Here is a 14,141-nt window from a genome sequence, read left to right on the forward strand (position 1 = left end):
GGAACAGATTTAATGGACCATGGCATGGTTGTTGCGACATAACCGATTTTGCCCTTCGACAGTGATGGGCTATAGGCCTCACTTGCATACAATAGGACACTCCTTACATATATGGCCCGGCTGCAACTTTCCAAAAGGTAGGCTACCATAAAAAATCCCCTGTTAAAACTTCGGAAGAACAAAGAAAAAACGCAAATCTTAGCTAAATTAAGTCATCTGCACAGAGGGTTAGGGCGATGGTAGCCATTTCATTGACGTGGTTTTGATTCCCAGGACTGCTATTGCTGTTTTTTTTCTTCTGTAATTACCAAGCAAAGTATCAAATGTTAAAGTGCCTACCCTACTGATCAGCGCGACGCTGTTGGGTCAAATTTGAAAGTTGGGAATTTTTTTGGTACCTTTTGGAAAGTTGCGGCCCGGCTACCGAAGGGAATATCCTTGTCCGTAAGGATGAGCTCACGGAAACTCTTCAAAGCCAATTGCGCCCTCACTGCGGTGACATCCACACAGCCTACAGATTGCCCAATCATGTCACCAAGATAGCAAATGCAGCCACGACGTCGATTTCTGCATCACCCATTGTGAGCAGTTGGCTCCGAAACTAACTCCATTTCGCCAGTTATGTGAAAAATAGCAAAATAATTTCTCTGTAATGGTGGTAGAGCAATAATCTTAGTGACGCTTTTGATGATGTCATGAAATCGTGTTGAGTGCTACTTACACATCAAGGATGCAATCGATTTCTGGTTTGATGTGAAGCAGCAGGAAAATCTTGATTTCTTACTAATCCCATGATAACTAACCCTAATAAGTTAATTCAGCACCCCCTATGAGCAGCTCTAGCACCCCTAAGGGTTACGAGCACACCCGGTTGAGAACCCCCGCCCTAGATCAAGCGCATGGCGAGGTATCGCGACCGCAGTTTGTCCTTCACAAACCCATCCCTATCCTAAACCACATTTCCATGTGTTACACACCACCGGACTAGCACCAAACACATCACATTCGTGTCAAAACATATCTTTGTTACATCATAATTATTGTATATACAGGACACAAGTTGATGGAGACGACCATGATATCGGAGCGCCACAAAATTCTATCACTTTGTTGCTTTCAAAAATTGGAAGGTATAAAAGTTTATGTCACAATTTTGCCTCACCAAGACAGCAAATCCATCAATTTTACATTGATTCAATGTATGAAGATGTTGAATTAATGTGAAAATGACGGATTTGGTTGTCTGGGTACGATTTAAAATGAGCACCTTCAACGAAACATAACAATTGAGATGTAGAAGGAATTCCATCACTTCTGCTTAAACACAAAAGCACATCTAAAAAACAATGATAAAAATTTGCTATGCAGCAAGATCGATAGAATTGAGCTACAGAACAACTCGTCTACAGTAGCCTGATTAAATCCGGGTCAAAAACATGAGCCCTTCGACCGGAGCCACACTGATGGTGCCACTGCGGGTCGCAATATCAAGGTTGAATTACTACAAAATAACAAATTCAAAAAAAAAAATAAAAATGATCAAAACATTTTTGTTAGTTACTTTAAATACAAGACTGAGCTCACCGTGATAGAACGATGCTGCTGATTGTCATCGCTGTTCAGGCAAGTACAAAGCAACATCCGCACCAAGGCGATAAAAAGTCAATCAAGCAAAATGACGTAATTGTAAAAAAATGACACAATGTTGCAGATAGCACCGTTATGAAATATCTAACCGACACACACGATCTGTACATGGAACGAAGCAGTGGCTAACCAAAGCGAAGATTAATCAGTTTACGATGTTGCGATATAAAAAATTGTTTCATGTGCGCAACCTCAAGTACCATCAACAGTGCTATTAAAATTATTTTGTAGTTTCTGCTTCCAATTGTACCCAACCACGTTGAGCCTATCGCCTCAACAATCCCCAGTCAGCAAAATCCGTCAATCGATGTAAAAATAACGGATTTTGCCGACTGGGTTGGTACTTACGGTCGCATCAAAGTGGTCTCCAGTCTAGTCTCGTCATCAATCGAAGATGGATCAGTGAACGTTACTTGATGTTAATTAACAGTAAAACAACATAAAATCAACGATTGTATCTCATCAAACATACGTCATATATTAATTCACTTGAATTCTAGCTCATACAACAAAATTCGTCATTTTTACGTTGAATCAATGTAAAAAATGACAGATTTTGCTGTCTTGGTTGTAGTAAATAATAAGTTTACGTTGTTTTAACGTAGCCAGAAAAAATAAAGAACGCAAAGCTTTGACTCGCAATAACAAAACTGCAACATCACTCAAGCAAAATGTACTAAACCACTCCAAGGTATATGATGATTATGATGAAACAAACGAATTCAACCTGAAACGTGAAGCTTTGCTTTCGGCACAAGCGAATTCAAGCCTAATGTAATGAAAAGTCAAACAAAAACAATTCTGACGCTGTCGGGGGAGGAGCATTGGACTTGCGGCTTTTACATACAAGACCAAATCCGGTTCTGTTTAGTTTACTTTTTATTTTGACTAAATTCTTGAAAGTGCTTTAATTTTGTGAAAAAATCTAAAAAAATTGGATATGCACTTCCACTCTGATGGTTTGGCCAACCGACATGACGCGGTAACTTGAAACTGTGCGCAGTTGATCACAACCGTGCCCCGACAATCAAACTGCTTGCCGGGGACTTGGAGAGGTGAACCAATATTTAAGCTGTAACCCATAATTCTATGTAATTTTCCACAAAACAGTAATAGGTCAATTATTGTGCGAAAACTCACAGTCTTTGTTCTTCCTGAATTAATCTCCTGGAAAAACGAAGGCAAAGACCCAGACGTTGAATCTATGCAAAAATGACGGGTTTTGCTCGCTAAGAAAAACCTTGTTATCAGTCTCAATTGCGCCTCTGGTGGATTAGTAAGAAGCAACTACGTCACGATATATGAATTCTGTAAGCTCGACGCCATTAAGACGGACACTATGTTTCCTACACAAGATGCTACGTTGTATCATTTACATCCGAAAATATCAAAACAGCGATAAAATAACGCTACCAGCGAGCTGGAGATACAGATAAAACATAGTTAAGTAGAAAAAATGCAAATTTAACGTTGTCTATATACAATACACATAATAATTGACAAATACGACGATTTCCTTTGCGATTGAAATCAATCGTGTGCCTTCCATCTTAATTTTTGTCGCCTATTGTAATAGCCGCCCGTGAGTTGAGGGTAAATCAAAATGGATGAAATCTTTTGCTTCGGTGGTCCACTGAAGACAGCATCAATTATGACTTCACTGAAACAGCCAGACCTTCTAAAGTTCCACGTCACAAGCTTAGCCACGAATTGTTCGCCAACTAAGCTAATGGGGCTATCCAATAAAGCAATTTAAGAGACTTATGCAATTTAAGAGAGATTTGGTTCAACAAATCAGTTTGTTATCCGAAAGGTTGGGGCTTCCATTTCAGGACAAATGTGATAATTTTACAAAGCAGAAAATCAAAATCATTGAAAGGTCAAAATGTGGTGCAAAAAACAAATGTAAAACAATAATATACGAAACTCAATCAATTGAATAATATACAAGTTACGGACAATAATTCCACCATTTCAAGATGATAATGACAATTAAGTGAAGGATGCACCAGGGATCACTGTTGAGAAAAAATAACATTTCATTCAATTAAGGTATTTTCTCAGTGGAATGAACAATGCGACCAGGTTTGTAAAAATTACAAAAAAAAAGTTTGTCAAAATCACAAGGTGGGAGATGGGAAGCAAAAGCACTACGTCGAAAGTTGAAAATAACACGCAAACGATTGAGTTCATTGTCCCCATTGCCGTCAATGCAGACGAGGCAGGTCGCGTGGTAACAAAGCGAGATGTCCTTTATGACGACTAAGGCATGACACGGACAGCTCCGTCGGGATGGTGCTGGAAATAAAAATACAACAGTTTAAGGAATTTTGAAATTCCACATAAGTTTTGTAAATTTAAGCTATCACCTTGAAAAACGTAATGAAAGGATACGATGCGGATTCCAAGCCAACAACCGAGCATTTTGTTAAACTTGTACGTTTGCAGACGTTGAATCAATATAAAAAAAGACTGATTTGTTGCCTGTGAAAGTGTTACTGGGATAAACTAACGTTTAGTTGATGTTCAAATACGTTGAATTAATGTAAAAACGATGGGCACTGCTAGTTGGCTGTATCGAGACCGATGACTCCATCGTTATCAGGAAATCTCATTCCGGCCTGCAAATCTCGTTACAACGTCTGTTGACCCATTAAAATGCCCTTTAAGGATCACCCAGATTGTCAGTCGGTAATTTCCAAAACATATCAGTCAAGTGTGACAATTCGAATCGCTGCATCACATGCATGAGCAATCACGCCGTTTTCATTCATGCAAATGTGTATGGAAATTGGAAAGTTATGGTGGTTCTGCTTCAACGTGTTGTGTTTACAATCTGTTGTTATTGCGCTGTCGAAAAGTGATGCTTCGTTGATGAATGAAGGGAAGTAATTAAATAATGAATTAGTTTACCATGCAATACATCCATACTAGAAGGAAAACACTTGGAATGCTTGGTTAATCAAAGTAAAAAATACAAAGCCTAACCTAAAGTACAGAAACTAATGTTCAGGAATCGTTTGGATGGCTGGATTGCTTTCATTGTCAGTGCGACAAATCAGATGATATGAAACGATTGATCATTCAATTTGTATCACTGAAGATGAAACCAGGATTTTGAAACGTTTGCCGATCATGGGACTTTGCACAGATTGGCCGAACATTCTAGATTTTAATTGTGGTACAACGACATCATAGAATTGTGATCGTAAATCGGAGACCTCAATTGCCATGTTAATACATCACGGTTGAGTGATTGCTCGTCACAAACGGTGTTCACGGTCCACTGACTTCTTTAGCCAGTAAGACATAACCAGGTGACAATGTCGTCCGAGTGTAATGTGTACACAGCGCAGTATGATGTTTACTTTGACCAAACCAGACATTGTGCCACAGACCAAGGACACAAAAAACACCGAGTTTATGACATCAACACTCCAGCTAGTAAATTAATATAGTTTTTACATTGATTCTACGCTACATTACGTCTGCAGACGTTGAATAAATGTAAAAAAAGAGTTGATTTGCAGTTTGGAAATCCAGCCAGTAAAACCTGTCCCTTTTACATTGATTTAACGTCTGTTAATGTTGAATTAATGCCAAAAAATATCATTCTGCTGTCCGGTGTTGGATCGTAACGGCATTGAACATGGCGATGTTGTTTGTGACGTATAAATGCACAATTCGGACAAACAACCCTTCAAGCTAAACATTCATTGAGAATTGTAGTGAAATCTATATTTCAATACTACGTCATCGTCGCTTTATGATGTCATCAAACGGTATGACGACACGAGCATGATGGTCCAAATATGGCGAAGTGTAAATTCTATTTGCGCAACCTATGTTTGAATGATGAGTTGATGACTCATTCCGTGGAATAGAGAAGCAACATACACTTTTGAGAAGTGGACTCTAGGCTGCCACTATAAGCGCCAAAGTGATGACAATATGGTTCGCCAGGGACTATAGATAACTTTCATCTCTCGTATGTATAATCCCAGACAGCAAAATCCGTCATTTTTACATTGATTCAACGTCTGCAGATGTTTGGGTCAATGTTTCCCACTATCAACCTTAACTAAAGTTTGCTGCCGCAGACACGTATTTGTTTGAATATTTAAAGACAGACTACAAAAAAGATAACAGCTTTATCAAGGAATTACAGTGGGTCAAACAAACGTTATTGACAAACGATGTCATGGTTTATATGATCGCTGTCAACATCTGCTGGCATCCCAGCTTGTAGCCACTTGGAGGAATGACTCAATTGTATTCAGATCAAATGTCTGCTGATTGTGGTGAACAAGCTCATGCAATTTCGTGATGTTCTGGCCTAAAGGCCGGTTGAACTAACATCAGTTCACCTTATAAAACATAGGAAGGCAGCAAATAACGTTGGATAAACGAAAAAGTTGATTTCAACAATTAGAATGCAACAAGGCAGAAAATTATGGAAAATTAGTGGAAACTTCTATTGAATTGCGAAAAATAAGCAGCAAAACCAGCTGTTCGCACATTAATTCTGTGTCATTGGAAATTGAATTAATGTGCAAACAGTTGATTTATCACGGGCACAAAACTGATTACCCATAGAGCAAATCAACCAATTTTTACATTGACAAAACGTTTACTGTAAAAAACGGTTGATTTGCTGTCTGGGTAATAGTTTACAACAGAAGCATGCAACTACAACGTTTCGATCAAAGACAAACCACATACGGTGAATGGCGTAAGCGCGTCGTGCAATCATGGGCTGGTCAAATCATCATTGAGGCTTCTTGCTGTTAATATTAGCACAAAGTTAGAAAAGTAACATCGCTGGTGTTTCAGCGATGTATAACGACTGAAATTGTGCCAGCTTGCCGGGAAGTTTGTGACGTTACAATATGGTACAAGCTATGGCAGTATCAGCATGGTTGTTGCGTGGAATGAGAGGGTAAGTCCCCTTCAAACCATTGCGTAACCTCCTTGTCTTACGATTGGCACCGCTGGTACTCCATCATTCGACTGCATATAGTTACATTACAAGTAGTGTGCTTGGGATTCAACGTCACTTGTGGGCGGCGTCAGTACAAAGCAGCGGCATGCATCACACAAAAAGTCAGGTTACTCTATTTGTTATGAAGAATTACATGGAAAATAAAAACGTTTTTGTTTTCTAAGATCTCCAAAAAATAACTTCTTGACAAGCGATACCGCCCCCAGCCCCAATGATGACACCCCCTAATCCACTGGCAGTATTGTAAATCGGAGAAGGACAGTCAAATTCTAATCATGACACTCCACCTACAACAACTAAACCCATGACCCTCACAAATTACCTTTAGCACCCAATTACAGGGTGAATCCAAACCTAATGATACCGATTCAAATTGCGCATAAAACAACACAGCTCAAAAATTATGAGAACAATTATTGAAAGCACAGAAAGGAAAATACAGTTGTCTAGTTTACGAACTGAAAATTGACTTGAAAGAAAGTTTATCAATTTTTTGTTTTCAAGTGACCTTGTAAATAATTTTTGTTCGGCATGGACGAAATCATTTAGCTCTGTAGTGTTTAATCTATACCGAGTTAGTGGTCTGTTTTTTGTTTTGTTTGAAGATGAACATACGAACTAGGACTTAGCTCAATGGCTGAACTTCTTTCAAAATGAAAGGGGAAATGTTTATCAGCTGTAGAAGTTCTTTGTCTTTTCAAAACACATTTCAGTTCATAAAGCAAAGAAACATCATAATGTTTGTTTCCACGCCACAGAGGTCTTGGTGCGGGCTGAAAGCTGGTGAGCTTGCACCATCAGTTCAACATAATTGATGCGGATTCACGAGGCGTAATTATCCGCAACGAAATACCAAACTACCAACCTTCCCAACAGTGGAGCCATTATATTCGCTAGGTGGTTTGTTCACTGTCGGTCCGTTCCCATCCAGCATGATGTCATTCGCGTCATCACCATCCACGCTGCAAAAGGAACGGTTGGTGAAGAAGAGTCGAAAATAAGTCGGATAGAACAGGGTTTCCCAAAATTTTTTGGGCCACGGACCACTATTTGTGAATCTGTTTATTAGCGGACCCACAATTCCAACACAAAGGTGAAAATGAATAATACCGAACTTTGTTTATTTAAAAAAGTGACAACATCAATGGGACGGATGGGATTGCTTCTTATTGCATAACATAAGTCATCAATTCTGGAAGTTATTTGTGAAAGGCAAACTCGTAAGTCAGGGTTCACGAAAAGTCTGGATCTGTATTTTGTCTTCATGTTGGTAAGAGCTGAAAATGCTGTCTCACATATGTAGGTCGTGGCAAAAGACAATAAAATTTTAGTTGCCTTTTGCGATAGCAATGGGTATTCCTCCACAACACTCAACCAGAAAGATGCAATAGCTGTTTGATTGAAACTAAGCATTAAAGTTCGATCAGATGATAATTCGGCTAATTCTTCTTCTTCGCGTCCTAACAGACCAGTCTTTGTAACAACAAAAGGGTTTAAAATCCAGTCAAAATCCTCATATGTCTCTTTTAAAAAGTACTTCTTGAAATGTGCAGAAAGCAATTCCAAATGTTGTGTAACGTCAGAGAAAATTAACTCTGTATTAATTAAGAACTGCGGCAATTATCTTAAACAGGGTACGTACTGTACATTTGTACAACGTATAAGTGTGACTTTTTAATTTCTTGTCATATCGCCACGGACCACCTGTGCAGTCGTTGCGGACCGCCAGTGGTCCGCGGACCACAGTTTGGGAAACCCTGGGATAGAAGTACACTGCTGAAAGCTGGACAAAGGCTTTGCGCATTCGCACTAGCATCACCCAGTTGCTTGTGAAATTAATTTTTTGTGCGACTGATACATTTCATACAAAGTCTGTGTTGGAGAGATGAAGTGAAACCATGTAACAATAAGACATTCGGAAGGAACAACTTTTTCAATTCCTGAAATTCATTATCTTGATCGGCTGCATAGCCGAGTGGTGAGAGCCCTGGAACGGCAATCGAAAGGGCACCAGTTCGACACCGCTCAAGCATGCGGCTGTGTCTTTGGCAGAACACTTAAAGGCATGCCTGAAGGTTGACACGAAGATTGGCTTCCTTGCCTTCCCGTCCGCTTAATCTAAATCTTCAACCACCGGGTGTAAGCCTGGATATGACAAACATTATCTTGTATGTTGAAATGTTGAACTCAAATAGCGTGAGTTCGATGAAAACACATTTGCAATTTAATTAAAAATCACTTTGTTCAGAAACAACGTATTGAAACTTACTCTTCGTCATCGTCTTTGCCCACGAACCCTGCAAATACAAAAATAAACGAGTCAACAGATGAACAAACACTGAAGCATTCCTAATGCAAGACTCGACCAGTGACATCACGTAAGCGAAACGACGGCGGCCAAGCTTCTATCACGATTGGATGGTGGTCGACGCATCACAAGCGATCGAAGGTGGCCAGCAAAGTGCACTTCAACATAATTGAAAAGTCCATCGAGATGATGGGAGACTTAATTAAAGCTTTTACATCAAATTTTCACATATCAAAGTAAGTCGTGCTTCGACGTACAGACTATGCCATCACAAAGGTTTCAGGAAAATCCTAATGTACAGCGGTGAAAGGTTGGACTCTAGAGCTGAAAGTAAATCAGATAATATATACAGTACGTGGATAATATGGATAATAATAAATGAAAAAAAATCAAAGCTTTTGTGAAATCATCGAATAGCATGCAACTGTGTGGTTTGCACTACACAAATCAATGGACATCACTTCGGTGGACTATTAAGATAAAACAAACTTGAACAAGACTAGGTAGAACATAAAACCTAATGCAAATAGTCAAGTCACAAACAAAATAACAATCCTGGAACCGTTGTGAAGAGAAAGTTAAAAATTAACCACTGAGATCACAAAGCAAAGGAGCATATGTGGTGGGCAGGTAACTTAGCAGTAATCGGTATTGAACATTACACAATATTCTTCAACCTATGAAATCTTGAAGCTGCACAGAACACACCTTGATGTAACAAATAGGCTCACGATAGTAGGATGCCAATCCAAAGTGGGAGAGTTTACGATAAAAAAATTGAGTTTGCAAAAGGCCAGAGCAATTTCATGAAATGAACTTGAAGTTTACATTTCAAAGGTTGACACTTGAGAGAACCAGCTACATTGAAAAAACTGACTGGCTGTCAACATACGCTCTGGCAACTTGACTTGCAGCATATATATATAATACATCTGCAGACGTTGAATCAATACGAAATGCAGCGACTTTGTAAGCTGGGAACGATCAACTCACCAGCCACAATGTTGTCATGCGGTTTTACTGATAACAACGATAGGCTACTGTCCGACTATGCTATCTATACACATTTCGTCCAAACCTCAAAAATGCAAGGCGAAAGTTGTATATAAAGAAACATTATATCATCACAACGTAAAGTATAGTAAGCTACATTCAGGCAGAGTAACTTCACAGTCTGCATTTACAAAACACGATCACCGCAAAATAATTATTCAATTTTTACCTACGTCTTTATTCTACAGACAACTTCTGCAGACGTTGAACTAATACAAAAAAGACTGGATTGCTGACAGGGCAGTGGGTATGTACAATCACCAAGCAAATCTCTAACTGGCTGTAGTGTAGAGTGTTCCAAATGTGATAAGATAGTCTAATAACGACAGACAACCACTTGACTACAACTAACTACTGGTGACAAATGTCGAAGTTAAAAAAAACAGTTGATAGAAGATTTAAAAGAGTGAAGTGCTTGGGATTTAGGACATTGTTCATCACAATGCCACTTTGTCAATGGATCGTAGCGGCAGTATTAAATTTCCATTCAATCACAAACTAAAGCAGATGTTAAAATGCGTAGTAATTAGTGGTTGTCCATAGTGAGTAATTGCGCCTTCAAGCCATAACTTTATTGGACTTAATTGCAGGTTCGATTATTGTCTAACCTTCAAACTATTTGAGACATGACTTCGGTTTATGAACAACAGCACGACCTATTAGAACACGGCCAAATATGTTGCTATTTGAGGAAATTTCTAAGAGTCTGAATTGTTACAATCATAGCTATGACAAACCTGTCATTTTCCCATTTCCAGAAGTAAGTACAATAAGGAATATTTGCACCCAGACATATGTTTGGCTTGTTTTGACAGAGATTAGATATGTATGTTAAGCACAATTTATGCAATAATAATGAAAAACATGTAAGACTTTCCAACTGCGTCCTGGGGTTAGTCTCATCATACAGTCCTTAGGTTTTTTGTATAGCAGGATCTTTTGCAAATAGCCATATTTTACTTGCTAAATTAACCTTGGCGAAAAACAAAACGAACTAAAGTTTAAATTGGCATCAAATGAACAGTTTACAACATAGAATCCACGAAAAATCCTTGACATTTTAAATGGAACATAGAATTGCACCAAAAGCGATACACCAAACCATACTACCTCCTGGGTACAGTTGGAAAGTCTCACATTATTATTGTGTAAATTGTGCTCAAGGTACATAAGTTACCTAATCTCCGGTTAAACAAGCCAAACATATGTCTGGGTGCAATATTGCTTATTTTACTTACTTCTGGAAATGGGAAGATGACAGATTTGTCATAGCTATGATTGTAACAATTCAGACTCTTAGAAATTTCCTCAAATAGCAACATATTTGGCCGAGGTCGTGACAACAGGTCTGAAGAGACAAAGATAAAAACATGAAAAATGAATAATCGCTTCAACCTGCCAAAGAATGTGATGTCATTCACGATGTATCTCGTCAAAATGAAAACCCACAACTTGAGTTGTATTCGCAACAACATCGAGCTGACTTGTATGTCATACAAGTGCAATTAGATATAATATTTAAAGCGTTGCTATGCCAAAAGCTATGTCTATAGTCGACGTGACCTAACCACAGTAAAAAAGAATTTAAGCGAGATAAGAACCGAGCCAGCAGACAATATTACATTGTTTCAACGTCTCCTAATGTTAAATCGATGTGAAAAGAACAACTTCTGCTAGTTATCTAAGTACACAAGGAGATGATCACCTTTGTACCAGTGGGGATGGCCCCACTGGCAAGTGAAACCAGTGTGATAACATTGATAGCCCGAGCAGGTTTTGTTGCCACTCGGCCCACCTTGAAATACAGTACAACTTTGTGGCTGTATATGCGAAAAACAACGCGCACATATACGGCCTGGTGCGACAAAACTCCATCACATTCGTAGAAAGTACAAGTTGACAGAAGACGTCGTTTTTCTTGTTTTATCGTCACATTAATTTTGTGGACTCGGATGAAATAATTTGAATCGAGAGCAAAATTTCAGAGACGTACGTCCCGAAAAAAAAGGTTTGTCTGGTTTGGCGTGGCAGGAAACAGAACATAGCTCGCACAAACCAACCAATGTTGGACTAACACGGCCGACAGGGAAAACAAATGGAGTGCATGGATTCCATGCTGCACGTACCGATCTATGTAAAGTCTCTTATGACAACAAGCCGCAGGGTCTAATTCCAGTTTATTCAACTAGTAGAGTGTACTTCGCTTTCAGCCAAAAGGCATACAGAGAGCATAATGAATGACAACTTTGTTAAAAGATTTCGTTAAATCTTTGAGCCATGACTTAAAACACCGAAATGTCTGCTTTCTCAAAAACCTTTTTAAGTGCGAAGATGGATCATTTGTTTTAAATAAAATTTCTTAACTTTATGATTAAGAACAAGGCCTTGTTCATGATCACAAACTAATGGACTTACAGCAACAAAAATACCGCATTTAGTTAACAAGATCTTATTGCAAAGACGATGTTGAAACTGTTACCACCATGCACTATCTTAAAACCATTCGGTGACGTCATATGGATCAAGAGTTTCTGGTCTGTTGTCGAATTAAAATACATTGTAATTGATGTGTACACTGTGAGTCATTTAATTGTGAGAATTTCAATAGTTTTCCGTTGCTTTGCCACAAGTGAACAAACTGCCACAAGACCTGCTGTACTCACCGTCACAGTAGCCCTTCTTCCATGTCCACCAAATGAGCACTCCGATCAGGAGAAGACCGAAAATCACCCCGAAAACAATCCCCACAATCATCCCAATGTCTTGATCCTCTGAAAATGCAAAAGCAATATATAATCAGCACCTACAGTAGTTGCTGTTATTTTAATGAGGAAACTGAAAAAAACATCTTCACTCGTTTGGTGCTGCCAGTTCTTCCTGCATTATGGGTGTGTTCTCTTTGTGTAAATACTCAATTTTTTTCTCGTGCGTGAAGGGCAATAAAAATACCACTTTATCTGTGGCTCGGTGAAGGAGATTGTTGAAGAAATATTTCTTTGCAACATTATTAGTATTTTTTAAATTAAAAATTAAAATTGATAAGCATGCTGGAATATTTAATCAAGTGGGATCTCTTTTAGGAGACAGGCTGGCTACGAATCATCATATGCAGAGGAAGCGGGGATGACATAGTTTACCAAAGAATAAATACCCAGTCATACGCCATTGCCCTTCATGAAGATGATGAAAAAAAATCACAACAGAAAACTCATTGAAACGAGGAAATGTTGAACAAATCTTACTTGTTTTTATAACAACAGGGTTACATTTTTCACTTCCTCTCTTATTAGTAGCCGAGCAATAATAAGTGCCGGCGTCGCCTTTTACAACTTTCTGCAATCACAAAATAATTATTCCCACTTCAATGTAACACAAACGGACGAAATAGAAGGTTATGTAGGTGGGATGGCATTGCTGTGAATAAGATTTATAGTTGAAGACTCTTTATGCTCTAAAGTACGTAGTTTTGCGTTATAAAACCAACTTAGTTTGTTCTAGCGACATGCTTTAGACTCCCAGAGTCTGTTGAAAATGATAACCAGTTTTAGGGACCACGAGGGAAAAAGTCCAAACAGAGGATCAAAATTTGAAAACAACTTACCGCAAAAGTAAGAGTGCCAGTCTGAGGGTCGAACGAAAAGCTCGTGTTAGCGTATTGGGGGGATCCCAGGCTGGTGGTTGGGAGGGCAACTCCATTTTTATACCATTGATATGCAGGGGCAGGAATTCCTAATTTCATAATAAGTTTCGCTTATAAACCACATCAAATACCAACAACCCAAAGCTACAAGCAACATGTGTAATTGTGTATTCTTGCATCACTACAATACCACAAAAGATTTTATTTACCCAAGGTTATGAACTTAATAATAATCATAATATAACCATGGTTTTGTTTGCACCCATTGCGATAACATACAGTACCGGTACACTGCGATCACAGATGCGATACAACAGACGACTGGAAGCAGCGAAGTGACATATAGTCTTCGAGTCAGCTGCTCCCCTTAGTTTGGCTTGCCATAAAGTGTCTTTGTCGAAACACAGCCGCGTGCTCTGGAGCGGTGTCGAACCCACGTCCTTTCGAAAGTCGCGGAGACGTTCTCACCACTCGGCTACGCAGCCGGATGA

The 14,141-nt window shown here is 39.0% G+C and overlaps 1 protein-coding gene across 4 annotated transcripts in view; it reads right to left on the reverse strand.

Annotated features, from left to right (window-relative positions):
• Nucleotides 1-1,010: 1,010 nt before the first annotated feature.
• Nucleotides 1,011-14,141, reverse strand: part of LOC145774132 (junctional adhesion molecule C-like) — a 95,604-nt gene continuing 82,473 nt past the window's right edge. For 2 of the 4 annotated variants that reach the window (XM_082585292.1, XM_082585294.1), the window contains exons 6-12: nt 13,612-13,739; nt 13,253-13,343; nt 12,674-12,781; nt 8,919-8,946; nt 7,515-7,611; nt 6,370-6,431; nt 1,011-3,945 (exon numbers count right to left, since the gene is read on the reverse strand). In XM_082585292.1, the coding sequence (XP_082441418.1) occupies nt 6,408-6,431; nt 7,515-7,611; nt 8,919-8,946; nt 12,674-12,781; nt 13,253-13,343; nt 13,612-13,739 (476 nt within the window). In that variant the 3' untranslated portion in view covers nt 1,011-3,945; nt 6,370-6,407. The remainder of the gene's footprint in view (nt 3,946-6,369; nt 6,432-7,514; nt 7,612-8,918; nt 8,947-12,673; nt 12,782-13,252; nt 13,344-13,611; nt 13,740-14,141) is intronic. The other 2 variants (XM_082585290.1, XM_082585291.1) reach the window with 1 other exon arrangement.

This window comes from Aplidium turbinatum, chromosome 7, assembly GCF_918807975.1.
Source record: "Aplidium turbinatum chromosome 7, kaAplTurb1.1, whole genome shotgun sequence".
NCBI classification, from domain to species: domain Eukaryota; kingdom Metazoa; phylum Chordata; class Ascidiacea; order Aplousobranchia; family Polyclinidae; genus Aplidium; species Aplidium turbinatum.